Genomic DNA, 26,954 nt, shown 5'->3' on the forward strand with positions numbered 1-26,954 from the left:
GTTCAAGATTATTAAGTATTTTTTTACGTTTTGTCTTCTACTCGTCAGAGCAGAGCAGTTAAAACTGAACTGCTGTAATAAGCAGCTTAGCGGTTCAAATTAAACTGTCGAGTTTTGCATTGCACAGTTCAATTTAAACTGCTTTGCACTGACGAGTCGAAGAGGAAACGTAAAGAAATTTCAAAACGGTTATGTGTCCTAAGCACAAACGAGAAAACCTCTAAATGAGATTATTAAGGTTTGTTCACCTTGAGGGTCTGTGCAGACTTCTCTGCAACCGATTTAGCTGCTTTTGTCTCAGATTTTCGAAAGTTTTCTATAGTTGTAGCTTGTCGTTCATATTGAGAGAAAGAGAGTTTTCTCTTCACGAGAGTCCAATACCGGTCGATAGCAACTCCGGGCCGTTAGGTGGAATCGTCTCTTTCGGTACAACATGGGCTTCCTGATATATTTCCTTGTTTATCGTTTCGGTAGTGATGAAGCTTTGGCTTCTTCGACCACAGCTGCATATTGCCTGCCGAACCAAATGTTTTTTGGGAAACTTGGCCTTTTTTCTTCGTCCTCCTCAACGCCAGTCTGTTGCATGGCAATATAAAAAGACATTCCTGGAAGCTGCTTGAAGTCCTACAGCACATGAATTTTCATGGTCCATTCTATAACACAGGAAAATCTGGTCAAATATTGTCGGTAAAACTTACGAGTCCGGGTTTCAGGCGTCACATTTTGATTATCATTACGGCTCGGTGCAGATTTCGTCTTGAACGACTTCATATCTTGCCAGTGCATTTTTATTTTACTTGCCACAGTACGTACCGAAAGATCTGGTCTCTTCAGCAATATTTGCCTTACCTTTGCGTCCTTTTTGTAGTTTATGAGATCCGTTTTTGTTCCGCTCCCAGCCTTCCTGGCTATTGTCAAACGTATATGGTAAGATTGAAGAACGTTATGGACAGTACTTGCAGGAAAACCAAGCTTTTTTGCAAATTGTCTTACTGGCATATCTTCTTTTTTCATTTTTGTAGCATTTCATATACAGGCCAGAAGCCTGTATGTGGAATTCTGAGTGTAATTCCTCTCGTGGCTTTGGTTGAGCTCTTGACCGCACGTTTGCTCTCAACACCGTCCATGTATAATCAAAAAGTGTCGAGTTCAAGAACGTGTGTCTTCGGAAAATTGCGAATTACGTCAACTGCATTATCTATGAACCGCACACCTAGTAATATGTACACATGATAGGGTAGTTTGCCTTAAATGGCATTGTAGAATGCTGGGTACTTTTCCGACATTCGTTACACTAATTCAGTTCCATACTAATGCTCCACTAATTCATCAATTATCATTCAGCTGTGCCAGGTAATAATGCGCGATTTCTTCCAGAGTTGTCTCTGCAGACAGGGATTAGTTCACCGTCGAAAATATTGCGTCAGTGTATTTTACTGTAATATCTCGTTTGAAAAAAAAAAACATTGTTTTTTTTTCAATTGCAATGTTAGTGTCATATACGTTTAGTGAAGCGAACATGTCGAGGTTCTTACCGGTGCCAGTTCTAATGGCAACTAGAAAAATTCAAATGTTGGAATAGATTTTGTAGATTTTTTGCGTTTTTTGTATCGGTTTGAAGGGTCAAGCCTGCTGTTTTGGAACCGGAAGTCGGACCCGGAGAAAACAAAGGTTTTTCATAGGGTTATAATACCTTTCATTTGATTTTTAGTTCGACTCAGCCATCTCTGAAAATTCGGAATGAGCTCCGTTTAGGAATAAAGTACTTCCAGGGACCGGTATAGCCAAAGTCGCTTCAAATGCCTATAAATTATAACCATACCGAATATTATTAGATGAACATGAGATTTATGACCATTCACTGTCAGCTCATTTGACTTTTATTGCCATACTCAAATGAAGCTCCCAGAATCCACCGTCAATTGAATGATCGTACCTAGTCATTTGAAGTTTCGCTAGCTCATCTTCAAGTGCCTTCAAGCTCATCTTTTACGTTCTTTGAATCGTTCCTTTGAATGATGGGATGAAATTTTTAACATTCATCCCGTTATAATTCCGGAACCGGAAGTTTTTTATTTAAATCTGAGTTTGTACAAATTGGCCTAACCATCTCTGAGAAATTCGAGTTAAGCTCAGTTTTAGAGATTTTGAACACTTTTTCTGGTATTTCCGTAAACCGTAAACTAGGGACCGATATAACTGAAGTTGGATTATTTGGTCATCTTCTAGGAAGACGTACTAAACAGAGATATTCATTAACAATGTTCAAAGAAACTACAACTCTTTATATGCTTCATAAAATTTAAGATGCAATTCAAGAATTGTATATGGGCCATACAGTAAGACATCGACCTATCATCTCAATCTAAGTTTGTTAAATTCGTTGCAGCCGTCTCCGAGAAAAGTTAGAGCACAAATATTAATTTTTTTGTACATATCACGCAATGATACCGGAATCTGCAGTCATATTAAAAAACTACAAGGATCAGCCCCATGGGGTTGTTCGAGCCGTTGATGTGGAACAAGGCAACCAAAATTTCTAATGATCTACAATCAAAAAGTTCAATCAATCCGAACCAACGCCGAACATCATTTGTCTTGATTTGCATTTGTTTTATGACCGACGAAATTACATCATTATCCCAAATATATGCAATCATATCTTTGTACATACTTTCGATTTCGATAATTAGGCTTCTCTTCGCCAAGCTTGTGTTCAAGTTTTTTATGCAAGCAGTTTTTTAGCGTTAAGTTTCTCTGCCATTCTGCGACACTCGGTTGAAGCGATAAACTATTTCTCAACCGAGTTGATCTAATATAAATTAGAAATTAATCTTAAGCACTCAAAATTTATCCAGAGGTAGTTGTCAATTTCTCATGGGGAAACGACATAACATGGAATTCCGAGCTTGCATGACACAAGATCAGAGCATACCAATTAAGGGCTAAGGCCAGTGTGTTTTAGGGCGTTTATTTTCACGCTTCAAATCTGATTTTCTCAGAAACGGTGACGAATATAAAAAAAAACCCAACAGACAATCTCTTAGAAATTTAGTTTAGATTATTCTGTGAAAATTTCAGAAAATTTTAGCGGTCGGGAAAGTCTTTTTTCTGAAGGAAGAGTTGCATAGCTGAAAACGGCAACTTTCGACTTGTTCATTGAATATCTCGCCTTCAAAAGCATGGATCAAAAATCTATCTTGACAATGTCTAGATAATTTAGTTTAGATGCGATTAGTGCATAAAAACATATATGTTATCGCGATAAAAATTAAGTGAATGTTATTTTTGTAATGGTAAGTACGTTTCTATGGCGGCACCATTTTTTTCTGAGAGAGAAATAAAATCGGCTCATCAAGGCTGCCAAACAAGCGGTAGCTTTATTGGATTTTATGTGATGTAGTCGAACTTGTAACCGAAAATATCAAAACTTTCTTGGCCACCCGGCCACATCGAGAGTCATTTTACACATTTACGAGAGAGCATAAAGAGAAACGTAATACGCACAGCGAGCGACACGGTTTTACGCTAACAACTGGCCTTAGCCCTTAAAGCTTCGAATCGTTTTATGGCACGTTTTTGTCTTGCTGCTTAGCAACAACCTACCTCTAGCATGCTAGGAATAGGACTGAAACGTTAGCGTTAATTTCGCTTCTATTTATAGATTCGCGTGCTTCCAACAGCTTCGCTTTTGCATCGATTGACCAATCAGAGCGATGCTCTCTCTTTGATACATCGCTTACTCCTTCAAAACCGTCGTCTATGCAACGAAATCCGGTATGCTGGAGATTTTTTGCAGACAAAATAGGACACTGCTAGCTATTGATCAACATTTCAATGATATACAATTCAAAATACATGGCTATGAACATTCAAATCAATACGTAGAAATATTTCCTATCAAATGATGAAATAATATTAATAATTGATACAAAACAGACTGAGCTGTAAGTGTTCAAAACCTGACCACATTTCCACGTGTAGTTTTTCTTGAGTTTCTGATTTGCACCACTATATAGAAAACAAAAATGTGTTCCACATTAAAATCCTCAGGAAATTTGTGTGGAACCTTTCATTTGAATCTAGGTTTATGAAAATCGGATCAGCCATCTGCGAGAAAATGAAGTGCACAACAAATGTTACGTACACACACATGTTCATTTCTGTTCGTCTGCACAGCCCTACCCGCCACATTTCCCCGACTTGGGGCTTACCGAATATCGTTTGTTTTCATCGATGTCTCACGCACTTGCTAAACAGTACTTGATTAGTTATGATTATGTGGAAAATTACTTCACGTCTGGATCGCTTCGTAAGATAAACATGTGGTATTTGAGAGTTGATGAAAAGATGGACAAGTGCATACCTTTCCAAGGCAATTACTGTGAGTGCAGCATATTGGACCTTCACCTACAATCAATATGTACACTAAGTTTTTTTTCTATGCGGTTTTTGCGCCGATTTCTGATGTCACACGGCTCTTCTTCTCACGCGGATTTCCGAAGTTACGCGGTATTTTTATGCGGATTTCCGATATTACACGTTTTTTTTCACGCGGATCGCCGAAGTTACGCGGATTTCTTTATGACGATATCCGAAGCTACGCGATTATTTTACACGGTACGTAGCCCTGTGTAAAAAGAGACCTCAGTGTATATTCATTGAAAAAGGCGGTCGGGTAATGTCGGAGCCATTCAATGAATTCTAACGGTGTAATTATTTGGCTCAACACACGAGAACAAAAAATTACAGGGTTGTGTTGGAGAGAAGGTCGATCACGATGACATTAAAAATGCAATCTTTTAATTCATTCATAAATTCATTTTGATTGGATATATCCACAACAAATCGTTTGGAGCCATCTAGGATTTCTAGTTTCAATAATTCAATTGTAAAATCCGTCTCAAAACTACAAATCATATAGCGAATTGAAAAAATATCTACAAAACCAAAAGTCGCCATCTTGGATTTTAAGAATTCGGAAACTATAAATTATTGATATCTACTCGCCAAGCTGAAAATTCCTCAGAAAATTCATGTATAGTAAAATGTGAAACACTTAAAACAAAGTGTTTTTCCACATGATAAAAACGGAATGAAACAAATTAATAATATATTACACCCCACTTTTCCCCAACCGTTAACCTAATCTACCCACATTACTCTTTTTCGAGAAAATGAGAATTCCGGTTGAAACTAAGTAGTACTAAGCAGTAGACGGTTTGACAGACAACTGATCGTGTACATAAATTGCTTCGCGAGCAACAACTTTGCCCCGAAACGGTATATGTGAGTGAACGTACGCAATAGCACAAGCTTTTGGTTTATTCGAAACAATTTCTGTCTATGTTTCTGGATATAAAATTGCACATATAAAAAAGATTTAAATATTTTCCAGTTCTTCTACAAAATTATGCTAGGTGAAGTATGCCAAAATCAGTAACAAGAAATGAACAAATTACGCTATAGACGAAAAACTCAATTACGCCATGGGCGAAAAACTCAATTATAAGAGCATTTTGGTCATAAAATGAATAACTAAATTAACCGTCATTGGTGCATGTTTTATTAGCGAATAAAACGTGTAGTAAGCCCACTGCACTCAATTACTGAACATATTCCGTATTTCTATGCATCGGTTTTGCACAATACGCTTTGTGCGATGATTCGTTCAATTCATGTGGTTGGAATTTCGCTCGCCTTACTTTGGAACTGAATTTCACCTAATCGTTTGTTCATACCAAACATTTTAGAAAATTTCAGTTTAGCGTTTTCTGAGGTTATCCCATACAACTGAAAATTTTATCATGAATTGTTGATCATATTTCCGATGGTATGGAGAAGGAAATATGTTGCTACATTAAATGCAAGAAGAGATATTCACGATTAAGTTCTGTTCATTATTGTACAAAGTGAATTTTGAAAAGGTGTCCAAAGTAAAGTAGTCCCACTGCATGCTTCTAGAAAACGTTCATTTTAGTTCCAGATCGCACCTGAAACAGCCGAGCACTGCCAGCAGTAAGTCTTAAACAAGCATCACATGAAGAAACTGTTCAATTTCTCTTTCATTGACCTTTCAGATATGAATTTTCAAATTGTTTTTTTTTTCCATCATCGCATAACACTATCACATCATGGAGTAACGATAAAAAAATACTAATAAAAACAAACACAACCCGGCCGGCACTATCGCGCTGGAAACAAAACAACCCACTAAAACGGTCGCGGCCCCTTGCGGCATGATTGGTGCCTACTTTCATTTTCATGCATCTCAGCTAATTTTGTTTCGGTTGATTGTTGGCGTCTTCCGATCGCATGACGCTGGTTGGTGTTGTGTTGTTACCTTAATTCTAACGATGTCGCGTCGTCCGCCAAACCGCCAACAAATTGGGTGGCAATTCCCGCGCCGGTTAGCGACCGACCGACCGGCTATGGGTAATTAAGTTCGGTTAATGATGTGTCATTATGTACAACCGAGTCGCACTGAGGAACACAGATTGGTGGTAATTTGTTCGATGTAGTGTTGCTGCAAGTGTGAATTTCTCGGCGCTGATAGGACAACTTTCGATCATGTTCTCATAATACGAACAAAATTTTAATTGGTTATCCAATATTTTTAAAGTGTTGGATATGATGGACCGTGTTCGATGCTTGAAAATTGAATGACATAAAGCCACAAGAGAACAGCTGGCCACAAACGTTTGTAATTTGGATTAAAATTCCCCGCGTAATCGGTTATTTATCAACATTCAATTACTATTACTACATCGATTACGTATTGCCCAATTCGCTCATTCGCTCATCCGATACAGTTTCAAGGGCCATTTCCCACTGAAAATTTACCCTTCACGGCCATCGGCGTCGCTGTTGCATCATAGACCACTCCTCCCCCCACCCACTGACTCAAATTCAATCACCGACCGACCAGTCCAAACAATTCGCGAAAACAGACAAGCGAAAAGCGTAGCTACCGTGCATTTCGAAACATTTTCGGCTGAGCTACCTCAGACACCTGATCGGTATCCGGAAAAAAATCGATCACTTTTCCTCTCAAACGAAGTGTGCTGCTGCTGCCGTGAGGGAAGGGAAATCCAAATAATGCACCACCGCCGCCGCCACCGGTGCCGACTGACACCGGCCGGGCGAGGTTGCATCGGAAAAGTGTTTCGAAACGTGTGCTGCAGCTAATTGAGCTTCTCTTCTTTCATTTTGGTGTCCCTCCCCGCTGCGATCATTGCGCCTGGTTGGTCTGGTTGTGCAAACACTTTCGTTGGAAATTTGTTTGAATAGCATTGATCTTCTTACCTTGTAGCGTTTTGCTTACCTGTCGCCACTTATTCAACGCTATACCGTTGGAAGACGTCGAAGTTCTTAATTTGGCAAGCAATTGCAAATTGCGGGAAGCGGAGTACACCTTTCGTTAACGCAATCACCATGAATAGACCGGTATATTTGGAAGAGTGTCTCAAAAATTGGCTTCTCCTTTTCCTGAAAGCTCATGACGGCCCGACGATTTTCTAGCTGGTTTTGGCATCATGCCACTACATGCCGGTAACATTGCCAGTTGTATAATGAAGCAGAAATATGTTTAAAATAAAGTGTTCAAATCAAATTTATAAGCCACAATGTCAATGAATTGAGGTGTTTCCATATTTCAAGTACTAACTTCAGTTTTCATATTGGGAGCGATTTGTCAGTTCCAATGATGTGGTAATATCAAAAATTCCATGAGAAAAAGATAGACGACCTCTCAGAAATTAAAAATTTTGGTACAATTGTTCTCCATCGAGAAATATCAGACCCATTTTTTTCCTTTCTCATATAGAAAGGCTATGCAATCGCTGTGAAAACCGACTTTACAACCGAGTGTTATATACCATTCGACTCAGTTCGTCGAATCACAGAATGCCTGTGTGTGTATATGTGTGTGTGTGAATGTATGTATGTGACAAATAATCTCACTCAAGTTTTCTCAGAGATTGAGAGCTATTAAATTGACAGCTATTAAAACTAAACCGATTTTCACAAACTTAGATTCTAATGAAAGGTTCTATGACTTCATACAATTTTCCTGAATTTCATTTAGATCTAAATTATAGGGCGATGAGTATCAATAAAAAATTATAGGGCGATGAGTATCAAAACATTCAAATCGTCGTTCAAAATGGCGATGCAAAACTGGTACGCGTCGGTACGTGCGGCTTTGCTCCGTTCGCTGCGTGCTTTGTTCAATTTCGTATAACGTGCAGGGTTGCCACATTTGTATCTATATTTAAAAAAAAATTTGTGACAAAATTTTATAGTGATCTTTTTGAAAATCTAAATAATATGAGAAAGGCATCATTACACGACTAGGTGGATTAAACGGGCTCTTGGTTACTTTTGTTTTTTTCTTATACCACACGGCTTTTAGCTTGATCCTGTCCGGAGAAAGATCATTGGTACTATCATACTTCTATTAGACAACAGTGCCTCACTGGTCTTACAGTGAACAAAATTGAATTAAATTGGGGGCCCGCGGAAAACTACCATGGTTCCAAATGGGTTCGCGATATAAAAAAAGGTTGGGAACCACTGTTCTATGGTAATATTCTACATAATCAGGAATCACGTGCTGTGATAGTGCACGGAAAGACCGAAATCAGCATTTTGGCGAAAAAATTAGTTGATTTTATCATTTTAGTTAGTTATTTTTTGAGACAACTAAAAAATCTTTCTTTTGCCAATTTAAACTTTTCACTTCAAACTTCCTTAATAATAATAATAAAATATTTGTTGAAATGGCTATTTTTAGTTCAATTCACCAATTAAACGTGCTGTCATTTCTTAGCTAAGGCACACTTCATATCCATTCAACTATTTTTTTAGTTGAATTATACCGCTGACAGACATGTGATTTCCGAACAATGATTTCTGTACAACGCTGTACGCGTACAACGACGAGATGACAGACATGCTTTGCACACATAATGATTGTACAGTGAAACAAAACAACTCAAAACTTAGCTTGATTTTCCAGGTCCGATGATCAATAATATAGAAACCGAATTTTTTGCGGTTTCAAGTGTATTCCTAGTAACTGCTTTAAGGCAAACATAATCAATGCCTCTCTGAATTATTAAACTAGTTTTGTGGGTGAGTGTTCATCGGATGACAGTTTCACTCATATCAAATTTTATGGTTTTCAAATATATTTATGACACGTTTGTTCTGGAAGACAGGTTTTTTTCCTCATTGTTTAACTGTAATTAGCATTAGGGAAAATTTATTGTCTATAATTTTGATGTTCTACCGTAGCATTCACTGACATCAAATAAAAATAGAAAATAGAGGTTATATGAGAGGCTTTTAGAACTAATTTTCGGAACACTAGCACCATTTTTATGCAACGAAGCTGATTTCTATCAAAAAGATGATGAATCACCAAAATTTGTTTGTAAATTATGCCGACCTTCGCATAAATTTCAAGGTGTTCAGTCATAATCCTTTTTTCACCCACATATTCACGATAAAAATAAGAGCGCAAAAACTTTTAACATTGAGCTTCAAATCTAAGATATTCTTAGTATGTAACCATATGAACGGCATGGAAAACACATATATCAGAAAAATGCTATCAACGCACGGAACGACCGAAATCAGCATTTTCGCGAAAAATTTAGTTGATTTGCTGATTTTAGTTAGTTATTTTTTGAGACAACTAAAAATTTTTATTTTTGCTAATCTAGATTTTTTATTCTCATTCCCTTAATAATAATAAAATATTTGTTGAAATGACTATTTTTTTTAGTTGAATTCACAAATTAAACGTGCTGTCATTTCTTAGCTAAGGCACATTTCATTTCCATTCACTAATTTTTTAGTTGAATCAAGGAAATAAAATGTTGTTTTCAACCAATATGAATGGTTGAATTGGCTTCTGCAATCTGCAGCTATATGGCGCCCTGTCACCGAAACGGTAACATCGTAATGACTACTAGCCACTAGATGGCACACTACTGCCGAAAAAATTTCAGACGCGGTTGTCTTTTCCATATTGGCAGGTATAAATACGATGTTGTATTGGAGAAAAAGACATAAACGAAACATAAACATCTTTTTGAATTTTTTCTTCTAAATCACTGTTTTCTTCATTCTCACTGAAAACTTTGAGCACTCGGAAAACAAAAACCGAATACAAGTAGTACACCGGACGGCGCAGCGAAAAACATCAAAACAATTTTCAAGCAGTTTCAATAAGACTGTCCTTTTTAGCTTTTTAATGGATTGTTTTGCTTTGACACTTCTCATGAGTTTTTGGCTAATAAACTTGTTAATAATACCCATTTCAGTTTTGTTTTCTTTGTGCTGTCCTTCAGTAATGATGGTGATAGATAAATAGAAACAAATTTTCTGATTTTAATAACAAAAATTAGTTGTCAATGAGAATTTCGTGTTGGATTGAAATATTGCTGGTTTGTGTCCAGGATATTCACCAAATAAACACATTCTCTAAAAATAAGAGTTTTTTCAGCAAAGTAAATTCTCAATTTTAACTAATTTTATAGTTATTTTGGAAACTTTGTTGTTAAAATCAACTAATTCAAAAACAGTAATACGAATTAGGCGCAGAACTAATTTCGGTCGTTCCGTGCGTAATAGTTTATTCTTTACAAAATTTTCATAAAAAGGATTATGTTTAACAGAAAGCTAATTTTAAAACCTTCTTGAATTTTGAATCATTCCGAAACAGATTTGACATAGGTTTAATGCTTCAGTTTGCATCATAAATTTTATCAAAAATGGTCTACTAGACTAGAATATAATCTCATAATGGTGTTTAGTAGAACTTTGACGAGTTTAAAGTAGTTATGCTTTATTTATGAAGTGACACTGAAAACTAAACAATTTAAAAATAAGTTTTTTTCTATCCAACGGCATTCATCCTGATGATATAAGACAAAGTCATTAGAAGATTTAGAGTTTCCAGAAATGAATATAGAGGTTCAAATGTGATGAATAGAATTTCGATTGGTCATCAATAAACAGGATGACTACGTAATTGGTTTATTGATGTATTGGATATTTAACGTTTATTATTATCACATGTATATTCAAAATATGAATCATAATGGTTTTAAATCCCTTTCAACAATAAATTTACTTGTTATTGAATAGAAAACATTTGGTCAATAGTGCTGATTTCTATGTTCAAATATGAATATATTGTTTTCCTTATTTGTATTTCAAAAATTCAACAAATTTAAGAGCATTTCTTGGTTTGACTGCTTCTTGAAAATATGCTACAATGTTGATAAAATATATAAGTTTTATGCAGCTTGTTAGCATTTTACAGAGATTTTTTTTTCCAAAATAAAACGATTGCTGATGCTAGTTTTGATGCTCTGAAAAATGAAATATTGTTTCATGTGTTCACCGTCGTTCGCCAATGGCGCTGGTAGCAGTAAACAGTGATATGCTTTTGCACAGTACAACGATAAATGACCGTAGTACGGATATCACCGTTGTATCATGATGCTCGCGTGATACTACCGTGATTGAGGGTGACAGACATGTGATTTCATGGTGTACAGTGATTCCGAAATCACCTGTCTGTCATAAGGAGAAATAAAACGTTGTTTTCAACCAACATAAATGGTTGAATTGGTTTCTGCAATTTGCATCTATACAGCGCACTGTCGCCGAAAAAAACGTTAGCACCGTAATGACTACTAGCCACTAGATGGCACACTACTACCGGAAAAAATTTCAGTCGCGGTTATCTTTTCTATATTGGCAGGTATAAATACGATGTTGTATAGGAGAAAAAGAAATATGCGAAACATAAACTTCTTTCTGATTTTTTTTCTAAATCGCTGTTTTCTTCATTCGACTTCGCGAAATCGACTCTCTCACTGAAAACTTTGAGCACTAGGAAAACAAAAACAGAATACAAGTAGTACACCGGACGGCGTGGCCCGGAAGATTGGAAAATACAAAAAATATCATTTGACATGTACAATAAGAGTGCAACATTCGAAAATCATTTCACTGTTCCGCGAAAAAACATTATTACGCACAATCGCTTCAAATGTGCACACATTTTGAATAAATACACTTTCCACTAACAGTTTAAGTCATTTTTACATATCGGTTTAGAAATTTATAAATGGATATATCGTAGCACATGCGAAAAACATCTAAACAATTTGCAAGCAGTTTCAACAAGACTGTCCTTTTTAGCTTTTTAATGGATTGTTTTGCTTTGACACTTCTCATGAGTTTTTAGCTAATAAACATGTTAATAAAACCAATTTCATTTTTGTTTTCTTTGTCCTGTCCTTCAGTAATGATGGTGATAGATAAATAGAAACAAATTTTCTGATTTTAATAACAACATTAGTTGTCAATGAGAATTTCGCGTTGGATTGAAATATTACTGGTTTGTGTCCAGAATATTCGCCAACTAAACACATTCTCTAAAAATAAGAGTTTTTTCGGCAAAGTAAATTCTCAATTTTAACTAATTTCATAGTTATTTTGGAAATTTTTTTGTTAAAATCAACTAATTCAAAAGCAGTAATACGAATTAGGCGCAGAGCTAATTTCGGTCGTTCCGTGTGTTGAAAAGTAATCTCCTTGGTAGGTAAACAATGTGTTTAAAATATTATTTAAGCTTTATTCAATGTAATCCCAATGTAGTTTTAGGTTGATACAGTTTTTTTACCCGGAAAGTAATTTTCTTTAAGGACTGCCAAATTTTTCCTTCGCAGCAACGATGATCTATTCGCACGAGTGTGTTTATTTATGAATAGCCATCATTTAATATTTGAGAATAGACAAAAGTCCGAGGAGGCCTAATCGGAGAGATAAGGTGGATGGGGAAATCATTGGAGTGTTAAATCGTTGATTTTAGCCATGGTTTCGGTGTTTTTGTGTACCGACGTATTATCTTGTAAAAATAATTTACATTTCGCTTCATGTGCAGCCATTTAGAAGCAATTTTTGCTTCAATCGTCCCAATAATGCGTAGCAATACACGCTTTTGAGTTTTTTTCTTCCAATCCATTGAACTTTCCTAGGCCGCCTCGGAACACTCAGTTTTTATTGTTCTCTGACGTGTAATAGTGGATCCATGTGTCATAAGCTACAAGTCTACCCAATTTCGAATCAGCATGACCAAAAACGTTTTCGAAATGCACTCGCGTTCGTGTTTTTGGTCCTGATTAAGCATAAGCGGCAGGATATTGCTCTTTCATCTGCAGATTCTCGTCCAAATTGTGGAGTGTGCCCTTAGTACTAATTCTTGTTGTCTGTGCTAGCTAGCGTTAGCTATTTCAGTTATTTTCTTGTTGAAATCAAAACTCATCGAAAGAGCTGCCGCTGAGTCTCGGTCACCATGTAACCCCCGAAATCAAAAACTAAAAGCACTAGCCCCATCATATTAACTCAACTTTTCTTCAATTTCCCTCGTCGTTTTAGCTTTATAAGAGTACGATAATGTTTATAAGGTTTTATGAGAGTACGAACATTGTTTTTTTTTCATACTCAACCTGATGCCAAACACGTAAACATAAATCGACTGTCAAAAGAAAACAAATGGCTGTATTGAAATTCGACACTTTTCAACAAAACAATCAATGGACCATAAGATAAACCTTTCTAAAGCGGGGGAATTCATGGGATCGTCAATGCACTAAACGTCTGTTTGCAATCGAAATATAAGTTCTCCGCGATATTGAATGCCTACGATACTTGTTTGCTACCATCAACAACATCTAATAAGATCATGAAAAGTGAATGTACTCATAGGTACTTTCGCCCGAATTTTTTTTTTCGAGTCGCTATGCCATAAAAACGGCCGGCGGATTGTTGTCCCGTTTCGGTTCAGGCTAATGCGATTCAATGACTAGGCTTAGTCATTGTCTCGCCATGTATCCGAAAAAAAAAACAAATTGGAGAAAAAAAGTGAATGGCCACGGTGTGCTACCGGCCGTTGTTTCCTCCACCATGTTCCGAATGGTAGCCAAAGGCAGGTGAGGAAAAAAACTTATTGATCATCAACGCCAATTTCGACAACCCCGAAATGGAAGAGAGTGGCACTCGATCATTGGATCGATTGAAACTAGCGGTTCGGTGCAAGCTCTCCTTGCGAGCTCATCTCACAAGGTAACCCTCGGTAGTTTTCGGCATGTATGAAAGGACAACAACGGTACCGGCTCGAGTAGGAGTCGTATTATTTCAACATCCAAATTTCAAACAATCGACCATCGCCAAGCACTTGTTTGCTGAGCCAACAAAATCAAGTGAACTCTTGGCGATTATTCATTTGACAGGAAAAAAAGTTTTGAAAGTATTCGTTTTGTAGAATCAAAAAAAAATGACGCTCCATTCAAATTCGATGTTATCATAACGTCGTATGTTTGCTGTCTGCTTCTGTTGCAGTAGCAGTTCTTAAACAGATCCTTTACTTTTCGACCGATAAATAGGAGCCATAATATCGAACTAATTGGATACGTAGATTGGTGCTTGAAAAAAAGTGAAAAGACTTCATAATCTTGTTAAAAATAGTGCTGAAGTTTCTCTTAACATTCATAAACAACGTACAGCGGCAGCAGTAAAATGGTTTTGGGTATATTTAAAAATCGAAAATTTCCTGTCAGGTGAAATGAAAAACAACTCTACGTTGAATGCATTTCTGCATGGCCCGTGACTCTGACGCCAGTAAGTGAACTCCGCTTCGGTAATGTTTACCTGCGTATGGCCTCCGGATCAGCTGGACGGTGTGCAGTGGCGACGACGTTACAGTGCGCACTGTGTCAAATATGCGTGACGCATACAAATACCGTACATTTGACCAGTCAAACGTGATCGGGGCAATGCTAATTTGGTTTTGTTTTTATGTCCCTTTTTTGTTCATTTTTTTTTCGTGAGCTAGAGGAGTTAAGCTTTTTGACGTATTAACGGCGTATTAAGTATAATAGTTTTCTAACCATAGTCAATATAAAATCCGGTTGCAATCCATCTAGTGATGTAACGAAATCTTTCTCATTAAATTCACTTCGATGGTAGATGTAATTATTTCCATTATGATGTTTTTTAACACTACTGGGTAACCGAGAGACAACGCGATCAAAGTGAGATTGTTTGATTTTTTTTGTATCATTTATTTCACCCCGGCTTCAACTATTTTGGAAAGATTAAGAATTATTTATGTACATGTAATAATTGTAGATATAGCAAACAAATAAACAATTCATGGAAATATAAAAAATGGTTTTTTTAATTAAATATCCAAGTATCTCAAGACCAGCTACTTTTAGAAGAAAGGATATCATGAACAAATTTATAGCCTTTAACCTGTAGAATAATATTTTACTGTTTAAATAATTATCTTTCAATGAGAACTTGAAATTTCGAAAATATCTGTAAATTGTTTTAGCTGTAACTTCTTCATTTTACAAAAGGCACAGATGCTTTAAAATAAAAACTATCAAAAAAGTACGGGTGTGTAATGTCAGACACATAACTGAATGTCGTGAATACAAATAAAACTGACGAATCGCAACACATTCGCTCGTGGTGCCAAATGATGAAAAACTGAATCAATTTTCCTTAAAAGGGCTTCTTTTACATGATTCTTCTTGTAGCTTTTTCACAAATGAGGGGTTCCAACGGCCACACATATAGGCACTTATAGAATTTTGACGTCGATTATCTCATTTCGGATTTGCAAATTTCATTGAAAGAAACTATCAAGATGCTGTACAGCATTCATTTCTGTCTTTTAGGAGAACCAAATTGTGGAATTCTCTACGATATTTAGCACAGTTCGGAACATTTTTCTCGAACGATTTTCGCACAGCGAAAAGTGCATGAAGCCAATCAAATTATTTGGGATTTTCATTAAACTGATGATTTTTACCTTCGATTTGCAAAGAAGTAATCTGAATAGATCTTTAGATAACATTTAGAGCCATCAGAACGGCTGATTTTTCTTTCTCTCCAATGCAAACGACCAGTAGCTCTACTGTCTGACGCAATCGCTCTTGTTAGAATTGTACTAGCTTTGCGAACAAGCCGCAACACATCCGCTGGCAGTGCCAAATGATGCCAAACTGGTTTAATGCGTCTTCTCGCCTTGACGACCGGAAGGCAAATGAGAACTACGACCTGTGCGTTTCTTTTTTCAATTACACAGAAGGTGCGCTCTACGATGCCGCTGCTTGAATGCGTCCAACGCACAAGAAGAAATGATGACTACCTCAAAATCGTCGTCCTTGCGCGAAAAACCCAAGCGAAAGTAAAGAGTTTTCCGCGATGTTTTCAAATTTTGAGAAAACCTAATTTTTGAGTTGTTTGTGGTTATCTCACACTGTTCAAAATATTATCTTGAATTTCTGATCATATCTATGATGAAATAGTGAAAGAATTATGTTGCTACCGTTAATACAAGTCGAGATATTCACGATTAAGTTCTGCCCATTCCTTCATGTGGATAATTTTGAAAAGGCGCCCCATAGTAAAGTAAGTCGTATTCACGACAAAAGTAAGTCGTATTCACGACGAAAGAATCACCAATTCGAATTGGCGACACTGTTCTTTTAGTACAACCAAGGAAAACAAAAATGGATTCAACATTTTCAAAGAAACGTTTTAAAGTACTGATCAGAGATGGAACAAAAGTGGTCATTCTCAGTCGTAGCGGCGTGCAACATACTCGGAATCTGCAAGATGTGAGGTTAGCACCAACAGAATCTCATCTCGATAACCGGGTAGTTTCAGATCAAAACATCATTTCAAGTAAAATTGATCAAAACCCGAAGCCGAAGTCAACAGTAAAAATTTCACCAACTTATAAAAAGCCATCGTCAGAAAGATTACTTCGAGACCATTCACAAGTTAGAAAACCTGCCAGATTTGATAGCAAATTTGTTTACAATATTTGTGATTAGAGTAGAGATGAAGGCGAATGTAGTAGAATAAACCTGAAATGATAAAACAATTAAAACATTCATATTTTACTTCATTGCTTTTTCTAATTGACATGCAATTTTGACCTTTCGGGAGAACAAATTTCATTGTATAACAGTTTGGCGTTGGCCCTTCAGAAATGCTATATGGAACTTAACGAATATGATTCTCTTTCCTAATCAAAGGGCGAAAGTGAGAACTTGTGTGTAAATGAAAGAGAAGAGATCATTCGCGATTGCAATAAAAAAATCGATTTTTATTTGATTACAAACACTTACAAACTCTTATCTATAGTAACAATAAACAAACTTTGGCAACAGTAAACAGCTCTGATCTAAAAGAAAAAGCAAAGCATGCGTCATTCACACGAAGATATTTGAGATGAACAGACGTGTACATCTGTGTCAAGAAAAAGATAGCGGATAAACTGAAGGAAAAAAAATCACAACACTGACGACTGAAGTCCAAATGAAAGAACGACCTGAGCTTGCTTTGTTCTTACTGATGTTGGTGGCAGCGATGCCAGATAGCGAAAAAGCGGGTGCGAAAAAGGCAAGCAAGTGTAATGAAATTTCTTCATTATTTCCAAAAGTTTTCGAAAACTTTGGTTTTCAATTATTGACGGTTTTCTCACGCTGTTGAAAATTTAATCACAAATTCTTGATCACATTTCCGATAGTTTGTAGAAATAATTATGTTGTTGGATGAAGTACATCAAGAGATATTCGCGATAAAGTTATGCCCATTCTTGTACAGAGTAAATTTTGAAAAGGCGCCCCATAGTAAAGTAAGTCGTATTCACGACAAAAAATCGAACCCTGATTTTTTTTAATTTAATTTTTTTGGTTCATTTTGAAATTATTGAGAAAAAAATCCGAAATTTTTCTCAGCGAATATTTTTTTAGAGTGCCCAATCGATTCCCTACAACTTCTTCCTGAACGCTATTTTTGTACAATTAACGGTTTCCGAGTTACAACGATTTGAAAAAGGCAAGTTTGGTGAAATGCAAAAATACATACGCCCTTTTTTAAAATCAGTCATGCCCTGTGCAAAGTTTCATCCAAATCGGAGAAGGTCGATTCTGATTTTATCACTTTTTCGTCTACTCATTCCTGGAATTGCTCAGCTGCTATATTGCTATCTATATTGTATACAACATTTTCAATCCGGTATAAGATGCTACAAGAACTCGAGTCTCTCAATGCATGAACCGCGTGATCATTTCTCTACATTTTTTCGCTCCACTTCATACTCTGAGTATTTCACGGCCCTAAAAAAATTTACAGTCTGATAAAGATCGTTGTTGTATGGAATTTCCCAAGAGAGAATCGCAAGTTGACAATTATCGCTTGATGATTCTCATACTAGGTTGCAATATTTCAAAACCCTTGTGTGGAACATTCGCATACATTTTCATAGAAACAACTTATACGAAAGTTATATGCACATAGTTAGAATAAGCGGTAATAGTAAAATGATTCTATCGCAATTATCACTGCCTGTATAGAATCGGATCGCGAAACGAGAAAAAACGACCGTTTGTTGCTTCAGAGAGAATTCCTAAAGCAGCGAGCTAACCTTTGATTCTCAGACAGGTTATCGAGAGAAATTCGCTCTCGCACTGGTGTCCATTCTGTGTTAAATGAACCATGCCGGTTTTTTGTTGCTGCGATGATATCCGTCTCTCTTTGATGGCACTGATTGAATCGTGTGAGGAGTTGCTAGTGAGCGTTCTTTGATACGATAAAAGCCATCCTTGGCTACAACTATATTTTTTGCCTTTCTCTATAGAAAGGTATTAGAATTGCTGGAAAAACCGACTTTCGAACGGAGCCTCGGAGACCCATAGTGTTATATACCATTCGACTCAGTTCGACGAGATCGGAAAATGTCTGTGTGTATGTGTGTGTGTATGTGTGTGTGTGCACCTTTAGAAGATATTTGAACGCGCTCAATTTTCTCAGAGATGGCTGAACCGATTTTAACAAACTTGGGCTCGTTTGAAAGCTACTGTCGGGCCATTGATCAAGTTCGAAGATCAAATGGCTGTGACTTTTGGTTCCGGAGATATGATTGTATAAGTGACGTAACCGACAAAAAGCGTTGTATTTGAACGCGCTCAATTTTCTCAGAGATGGCTGATCCGATTTTAACAAACTTGGGCTCGTTTGTAAGCTACTGTCTGACCATTGATCAAGTTCGAAGATCAAATGGCTGTGACTTTTGGTTCCGGAGATATGATTGTATAAGTGACGTAACCGACAAAAAGCGTTGTATTTGAACGCGCTCAATTTTCTCAGAGATGGCTGAACCGATTTGAACAAACTTGGACTCGTTTGAAAGCTACTGGCGGGCCGTTGATCAAGTTCGAAGATCAAATGGTTGTGACTTTTGGTTCCAGATATATGATGGTATAAGTGACGTAACCGACAAAACACGTTGGTTTTTACCGCTCTTGTATATATAAGGGTGCCAAAATTTTGGGATCAACTCTATTTTCGTGAAGTTCTAGTGCTCAAAAGTTTAAGCACCTCGAAAAAAGCCTTCATGCAAAATTTGACCTAAATTGGACATGCTTAAGAGGTGCTGCCCGGTGGTAAAGGGTTTGACAATTATCGATCTTGAAAAAGCACCATAGGGGGGAGTACATGAAATTTCCAAAATCGAAAATTTTTTTTGATGCCAAAACTCTTAAAACTGCATAAAACATCGAAATTTAGTGTCATCTCAAAAAAAAATTTTTTTGAAAAAATCAACTTTCTGGGACTTAGAAAAATTTTCATATTTTTTCTAAGTCCCAAAAAGTCGATTTTTTCAAAAAATTTTTTTTCGAGATGACACTAAATCTCGACGTTTCATGCAATTCTAAGCCTTTTGGCATCAAAATTTTTTTTTCGATTTCGAAAATTTCATGTACTCCCCCCTATGGTGATTTTTCAAGATATATGAAAATTTCACTAAGTGGACTAAGAAGGCTTTTTTATTTTAGATTAGCATCACTGTTCTCATACAAATAGGCAACGCAAATGTCAAGCACTGGTTTGGAAAAATGATGCTGACTGTGTGACATAAAACACTGAAGCATGCTTTTGTGAACTACTCAAATCAATCTGAATCAATTGGTGTCAAAATTAGTATCCGAAATTATTTAATAAAAGTATGAAATATATTTTCATGAGACTGTTATGAAAGAAGAGAAAGGCATTATCACACCACTAGGTGGATTAGGAGGGGTTTTGTGTGTATGTGTGTCAAATAATCTCACTAGGTTTTCTCGGAGATGGCTGAACCGATTTTGACAAACTTAGATTCACAATTCATGGTGACAGTACTGCTGAACTGGCAAGGTTAAATACTAATTCAGCATGTAAACAGTACTGTTGAAAGGGGACGGGTGTAGCGTGATGGGATAGTCGATGCCTTTCACGCAGCCCGCCTGGGTTCGATTCCCAACCCCGCACATAGGGTCAGAAAAATTTTCTGGTCCGAAGAGGCGAATGATCTAAGATGTTAAAGCCTCTATAATTGAAACAAAAAAAAAAAAAAAAAAAAAAAAAAAAAAACACTGAAGCATGCTTTTGTGAACTACTCAAATCAATCTGAATCAATTGGCGTCTAAAATTATTTAATAAATGTATGAAACATATTTTCATGAGACTGTTATGAAAGAAGAGAAAGGCATTATCACACCACTAGGTGGATTAAGAAGGGTTTTTTTCTATTAATCTTGGACGAGACCAGTTGAATCGGTTGCAGAGAAGTCTGCACAGATCCTAATGGACGGAGTAAAAAGTTCGTAGATTCTTCTTAAAGCCTAATTAAGTAACTGAAACTAGTTTATGGTGACGAATAATGCACAATTAAATGAATGAAAAATACATCTTGGATGCAACTAACAACAAATTTGTTTCATTCCAAATTTAATCTGTGCAGATTTAGTCACGAACGAAACTCCTAAACCTGCTCCAAATCACTCATTACCCTACATGGAAAGTATTTTTTCGGAACCAAGTAATTTTCAAGCTATTTTCGGAGATCTTTTCAAATATTGAAAGATCAGATTTATAAGTTTCCATCAGTAGCTTCAAAAACATGTTTAGTTGTTGATAGCTTTTTCCATTTTTTCCTATATGCGTTCAGAATTGCCCAAGATTATTTTCTGGAATTGCTTGAAAACATTTGAAATTTATTGAACTCCTTAAAGAGTTTCAGGTAATTTTTAAATCCACTTTGTTTTGTTCTTAAGTTAACAATTTGTATCTGCAGTTCATTTATTCACAGGAAAGTCACCATTTTTTTTTAACAAACAAAGTTATGGAATTATCTTGATTGAAAATGCACCTAGAAATTGAACTCATCATTTAGTACACAATAAATACTTTTTAAAACAATAGTAAGTGAAAAAAAAATCTTCTAGAAAATAACCTAGATTTTAGGTCCTCTGGCATGTAATGCATCAGTTTTTGCAATGACTGAGCGGAAATATATTTTGGAGAAGCCAAGTGAAAGAAAAACTAACAGAAAAGATGAATTTTTGGAAAAAGATACGCTCAGAGACAGGACTCGAACCTGCGTTCTTATGCATTCCGTGCATACGCGCTACCATTTCGCCACTCTGATCTTGTTTTAGCCACTCTAAAACTCAAAACAGATATAGAAGCAACGTACATCGAACATGGTCTACATCCTGGTCGTCATGTAATGCATGTTATCTGGAAGCATGCCTTTGAAAAGATTACGGAAGAGCATTTGGTTTTAAATATTTCTGCCAGTCCGGTAAAATTTCAGTTTCAATCGAATAATATCAGATGAAAAGGAAATTTATGGCCACTGACCGTCAGTATATCGATACAAATTCATTTGACTTTTGCTGCCATTTTCAAGTGAAGCTCCCATAATTCACCGTCAGTTGAATAATTGTACGTAGTCATTTGAACTTTTGCTTGCTCAGTTTCAAGTGCCAAGTAGTCTGGCTGTTATATTGTCTTCACTGTTTGTAGTGAGCATTTTCGAATGAATACACACTTAAAAATTTTTACATCTTATTAGATGTACATAAATGGAGCAGTTCACGCAAATTTATGTGGAAGAACATTTAATATTGTGTCTAAAACTCCATGCCATGAAATTCATTGAAATAAAAAAAAGAATACTGATAGTAATCGCCGCGAATTGAACCGAGAATCATTGGATCGCAAGTACGTCTGTTAATCGACTGAACCACAGAAGCATGCATCTGCTTGACTGTTAAAAGGTGAATTTAAATTCATACAGTCGCACCTGCTAGCAGAACGCAAGTTACAGTCGAAACCAGTAAAATTCAAGCTAATCTAACATTAAGTCATAACAAATAAAATTTTCCGTCATTTGACAAATTAGGTCTTTATGAATTACATCGTATGAGGGATTAAGTCACCTGTAAAATTCAATGTTTTTTGGAGTGATAGAATTAAAAATGGAGTGAAGTATTACAAATGAAAACTGAAGGAGGAAACTATTAATTTATATCTTTTCTGTAATTGATATTTCAGCTATATGGTTTGTCTTTCATCTATTACCTTGAACCAATTCGAATGCTTACATGAACCTCATTTGAAGGCCGCTCTCACACTATTGAAAGAGATATTTTATTATTTCAAAAGATCAACTGACGTTGGTTATACTGAATTTTGATTTGAAGTGAATCGATTGAAGCGTTCGGTACGTCAGCAAACTTTGTGCGTGTCAGAGTGTGAAGCTTACTGCAGTAGAGAGATCGTCAGTGTGTTTTACATTAGGTTTCAATTGAATTGAATGAAGTTTTACTGCACTGATCTCTGCTCTAGGCACCGTATATACCTTTTCCGTTCAGGTAAAATTTGCGGAATTGACAGTGTTACAGTCTGGCATCGCTGGTGAGCAGTGTTGGTGATTGCCGAAAATTTGACAGAAACTGCTATATTGCTATCTAAATTGTATGCAACATTTTCAATCCGGTACAGAAGATGCTACAAGAACTCGAGTCTCTCAATGCATGAACCGTGAGAGAATTTTGTTACATTTCTTCGCTCCACTTCATAGTCTGAGTATTTCACGCTCTTAAAAAAAATTACAGTCTGATAATGATCGTTCCTGTGTGGAATTTCCCAAGAGAGAATCGCAAGTTGACAATTATCGCAGAAAATCGAATCGATGATTCAACTTGATGATTCTCATACTAGGTTGCAATATTTCAAAACCCTTGTGTGGAACATTCACAGACATGTTCATAGACACAACTTATACAAAAATTATATGCACTTAGTTAGAATAACCGGATTCTATCGCAATTATCAACTGCCTGTATAGAATCGGATCGCGAAACGAGAATAATCGACCGTTTGTTGCTTCAGAGAAGATCCCCACAGCAGCGTGCTAACCTTTGATTCTCAGAAATGTCATCGAGAGAAATTCGCTCTCGCACTGGTGTCGATTCTATGTTAAATGAGCCATGCCGGGTTTTTGTTGTTGCGATGATATCCGTCTCTTGGATGGCACTGATTCAATCGTGTGAAGAGTTGCCAGTGAGCGTTATTTGATACGATAAAAGCCATCCTTGGCTGGTGAGAGAGTGTGACAGAGAGAGAGAGAGAGAGAGATCGTGTAATGTAATTTGACGCAAGGTTATGCAAACATAGATTCAAGTAGAAGGCGATTTTACTGTAGGTTCCGGAATTACAAGTGCAATATTTTTTCATTATTGGTGAGTTTTTTATAATCATGTAACGAGGAACGAATTCCCATTTCAATTTTCATAGTTCGCTGATCAAACGAACTGTCTCTGGCTATACCGGCTCCCAGAACCGAACTCCAGGATGGCAAACGCTACTATTTTTCCGAGATTTTTAGACCGATTTTCACAAAAACAAATATAACTTATGTATCATATGGTCTTGTAAGTTTGCTATTAAATTTTAATCGCATCCGATTCCTGGTTGCGGAGTTGTAGGGTTATGAATGTTCAAAACTTTAAACGTTATGTAAGTTATTTCCAAATACTGTGCATCTTTTGGTTGCTCTGAATATTTCAGAGTACTCTAGACTTACTCATTAAAATTTTTCCCATTTGGAGAATTTCAATCCAAGTAATAAAACATAAAGCGAATAGTCACACTGATTCTTATCACTGACAAGAATGCACCATCAGGCAGTGACTATCGAGACGCCAAGATTATCTATGGTGAACACGGAACGGGACTCAATTTAAGACTCTAAAAGCACTCCCAATTATGCTGTGGTTCTGCTAAATTGCTACATTCACTATATAATCGTACCTGTCGAAGCAATGTGCGCAAGCAGCCAGCACGTTTCACCAGTGCTATAAAAAGCAGACATCAATAGTCCTGACGGCGTTCCCCACGGCGGTCGTTCGCCAAACCAACGTCAATCGTTGAATGAACCAAACCGCAAAACTGTGTCATACCACATTTTACATTGAATGAATTTGCGAATGCAGACGACAACAGAGACTGAGATTTTTTTTTATGGCAATAATCGAGATCATCTTGATCACGAAACGATCGCGCGAAACGGATCCGGTGCTGCTGCACCCAGTTGAATGAAAGTATTTTGCCTTATAGCATACCGACGACTTGAAAAGGGTACTTGTTTAGATCATCTGCAGTGAAGCTTAACTCTTCGATCGTCGTTCACTCACGATTTTCTTCTCCCATCCCTTTTTCAGTTGTAAAATGTAGCTGAACCGCCCGAGGCGCTATGGAGCAGAACATATTCGACGTTTCCGATGACATTTCATTCCCCTGGTTGCCGGCGTATGCCGAGGCGACCGAATCGGACCAACAGTTGGCGACCGGTTCGAGTCGGATGCTGGAAACCATCGTGGAGGAAACCTCGGACGATGACGACGGCCGAGGTCAGCCACCGTCTCTGGAGCAGCAGGGCTGGTCCCAGTTCGATCAGGTGTGGAGCTCGGCCGATTCCGATACCGGTTCGGTGATACGCGTTGATACACCCTCGGGTAAGTGTTGGGAAACTGTGCTGTTCCCGTTCGATTGATTGATCGGTTGGTGAATGTTGCTAATGCTTTTGTTTTTGCTATTTTAGATCAAGATACAATGTCCGAGCGGGATTTCATTTGTCCCCCCAAGCGAAGGAAGCACGATAACGGTACGGACGCGGATGATTCCGTTGGCGGTGGTGGTGGAGGAGGAAGTGAACTGTACAGTGGGTTTGGAAGCTTCCGGAGACCAAGGATATGTGAACCAGATGGACAGGAGGTCACGGAATACTTCATGAGACGACCAACCGAACAAAGGTAGGCTGTCTTTTCAACGATTGTTTAGGGTGTTTTGAAGAATTTGATTTAATTAAATCAAGTTGGTTGGCTTTAGCAGCTATGTCGGATTTGGAATTGAATGGCATTAAATTTCATGTGAGTGTTCATTCACGGTTGAAGCCGGCTTGAACAAAATCATTCTTAAAAAACTACGGAGCATTCCGCTTTTGTTTATTGTAAGCTTGTAAGAAAACATTTTCGAAGGTAGTAAAAGTAACCAGATAACAGATTGCAATGCTATTGTGACACAACATCAGCATATACATCATTCAAAATTTCAAGATTGATTGATGTAAGAGCATCCCGAATAAGGATTTAGAAATATTTGAACATTCAGTTAGCAATTAGTTGGTTAAGTCACAGACAACAGATATCCAGGCTTCTATATGAAATTTGTGTAAAATTTTAAATGATCTACCTGGCGATCATTTGCATATGTCATCGTTATTACCACTGTGTCAAGTCCAATCGCATCGAATTTTCGTTTTGGTGCGGGTTAATTTAAAATTGCGAGCTTAAGACATGTGTGAATCGTGTGAGAAGTATTCCAATCGGTTTAGACGAAAAAAATCGGAAATATGAGAATTTTGTTATTGTTCGAGACCGAGAATGATATTTTATAGGATTGGGACAAGCAGTCGAGTAGATGGAAGCAGTCAGTACCTTATTTTCGCCTTGTAGCAAGCGAAAATCTAGATGTCTGTTGTCTGTAGTTGCCCACATTCGTTGAATTCGTTTTAATTTTCCACTCAATTTTACTTCAACCATTCTCCGCATGAGCAGCGCTGCACTCGGTAGAGAGTAACTTGAGCTAGTAGAGCTTTTCAGGTCTCTATGTTCAGCTTGTGTCCTACAGATGGTAGCAGAGTTGCAAAATTACTGTCGTTAGTGTACCGTCGCTGACGTTATGATAAACTTCATATCACGAGTTTTTTTTTCTTATAACGGCCAATAAGCCATCCATCAACATTCACTTTGAAGAGTAATTTTGAATGACTCGGCACTCGCTGAGAGTAAGGCATAATAGTAAACGGCAGAGAAAAGTTTTCTCTTTCGTCTGGTGTTAAATTTAATACTCTATCTTTCATAGCTCGCTTGGAATTCCTTTCTAAAGTGGAAGTTGACAGGTGGCTTATTGGCCGTTAAAAAAAAATAGCGTGATATATGGAGTAACCGAACCCTTAATCATTTTAACTTCACCTTTCATCTCATATGTTAGAATCAATGTAAGTTAAAGTAAAATCTGTTATTTCCACGCATTACATAATTTAGATAAAATTTTAAGTGATATTGCATTTTTAATGCCGAAGCGACAGTCCTGGTTCTGAATTCATCGCAATCCGATGATTATGTGGTCGAATACACTGATGAGATTATTATTTGTACAAGAATCTTTGTTTAAATTGAAATTTGAGATGGGTAATTCATTCGTAAATGGTCTGGTAGATGCAATTTTTCCGACGAAATGAGTGACCTGATGGATGATATTCTAATTAATTATGATTAAATTGAATAATTTTTATAACCCGAACTGCATATTACAGACAGGATTTTTTTTAGGAATATATGATTATTGTACCAATAGTCATCCCATTAGTACAGCTTCCTTGATAGTTTGCGAATTATTCGACTTCCAATAAACGAATTGTGGTAAATTCGGATACAATAACTTCGCTTTAACTTTTA

The 26,954-nt window shown here is 36.9% G+C and overlaps 1 protein-coding gene across 6 annotated transcripts in view; it reads left to right on the forward strand.

Annotated features, from left to right (window-relative positions):
- Positions 1-26,954, forward strand: part of LOC131430659 (uncharacterized) — a 367,753-nt gene that overhangs the window by 81,673 nt on the left and 259,126 nt on the right. For all 6 annotated transcript variants that reach the window (XM_058595798.1, XM_058595799.1, XM_058595800.1 and 3 more), the window contains exons 2-3: positions 24,657-24,950; positions 25,037-25,247. In XM_058595798.1, coding sequence (XP_058451781.1) covers positions 24,689-24,950; positions 25,037-25,247 — 473 coding nt within the window. In that variant the 5' untranslated portion in view covers positions 24,657-24,688. The remainder of the gene's footprint in view (positions 1-24,656; positions 24,951-25,036; positions 25,248-26,954) is intronic.

The sequence above is a fragment of the Malaya genurostris genome, chromosome 2, assembly GCF_030247185.1.
Source record: "Malaya genurostris strain Urasoe2022 chromosome 2, Malgen_1.1, whole genome shotgun sequence".
Lineage (NCBI taxonomy): Eukaryota > Metazoa > Arthropoda > Insecta > Diptera > Culicidae > Malaya > Malaya genurostris.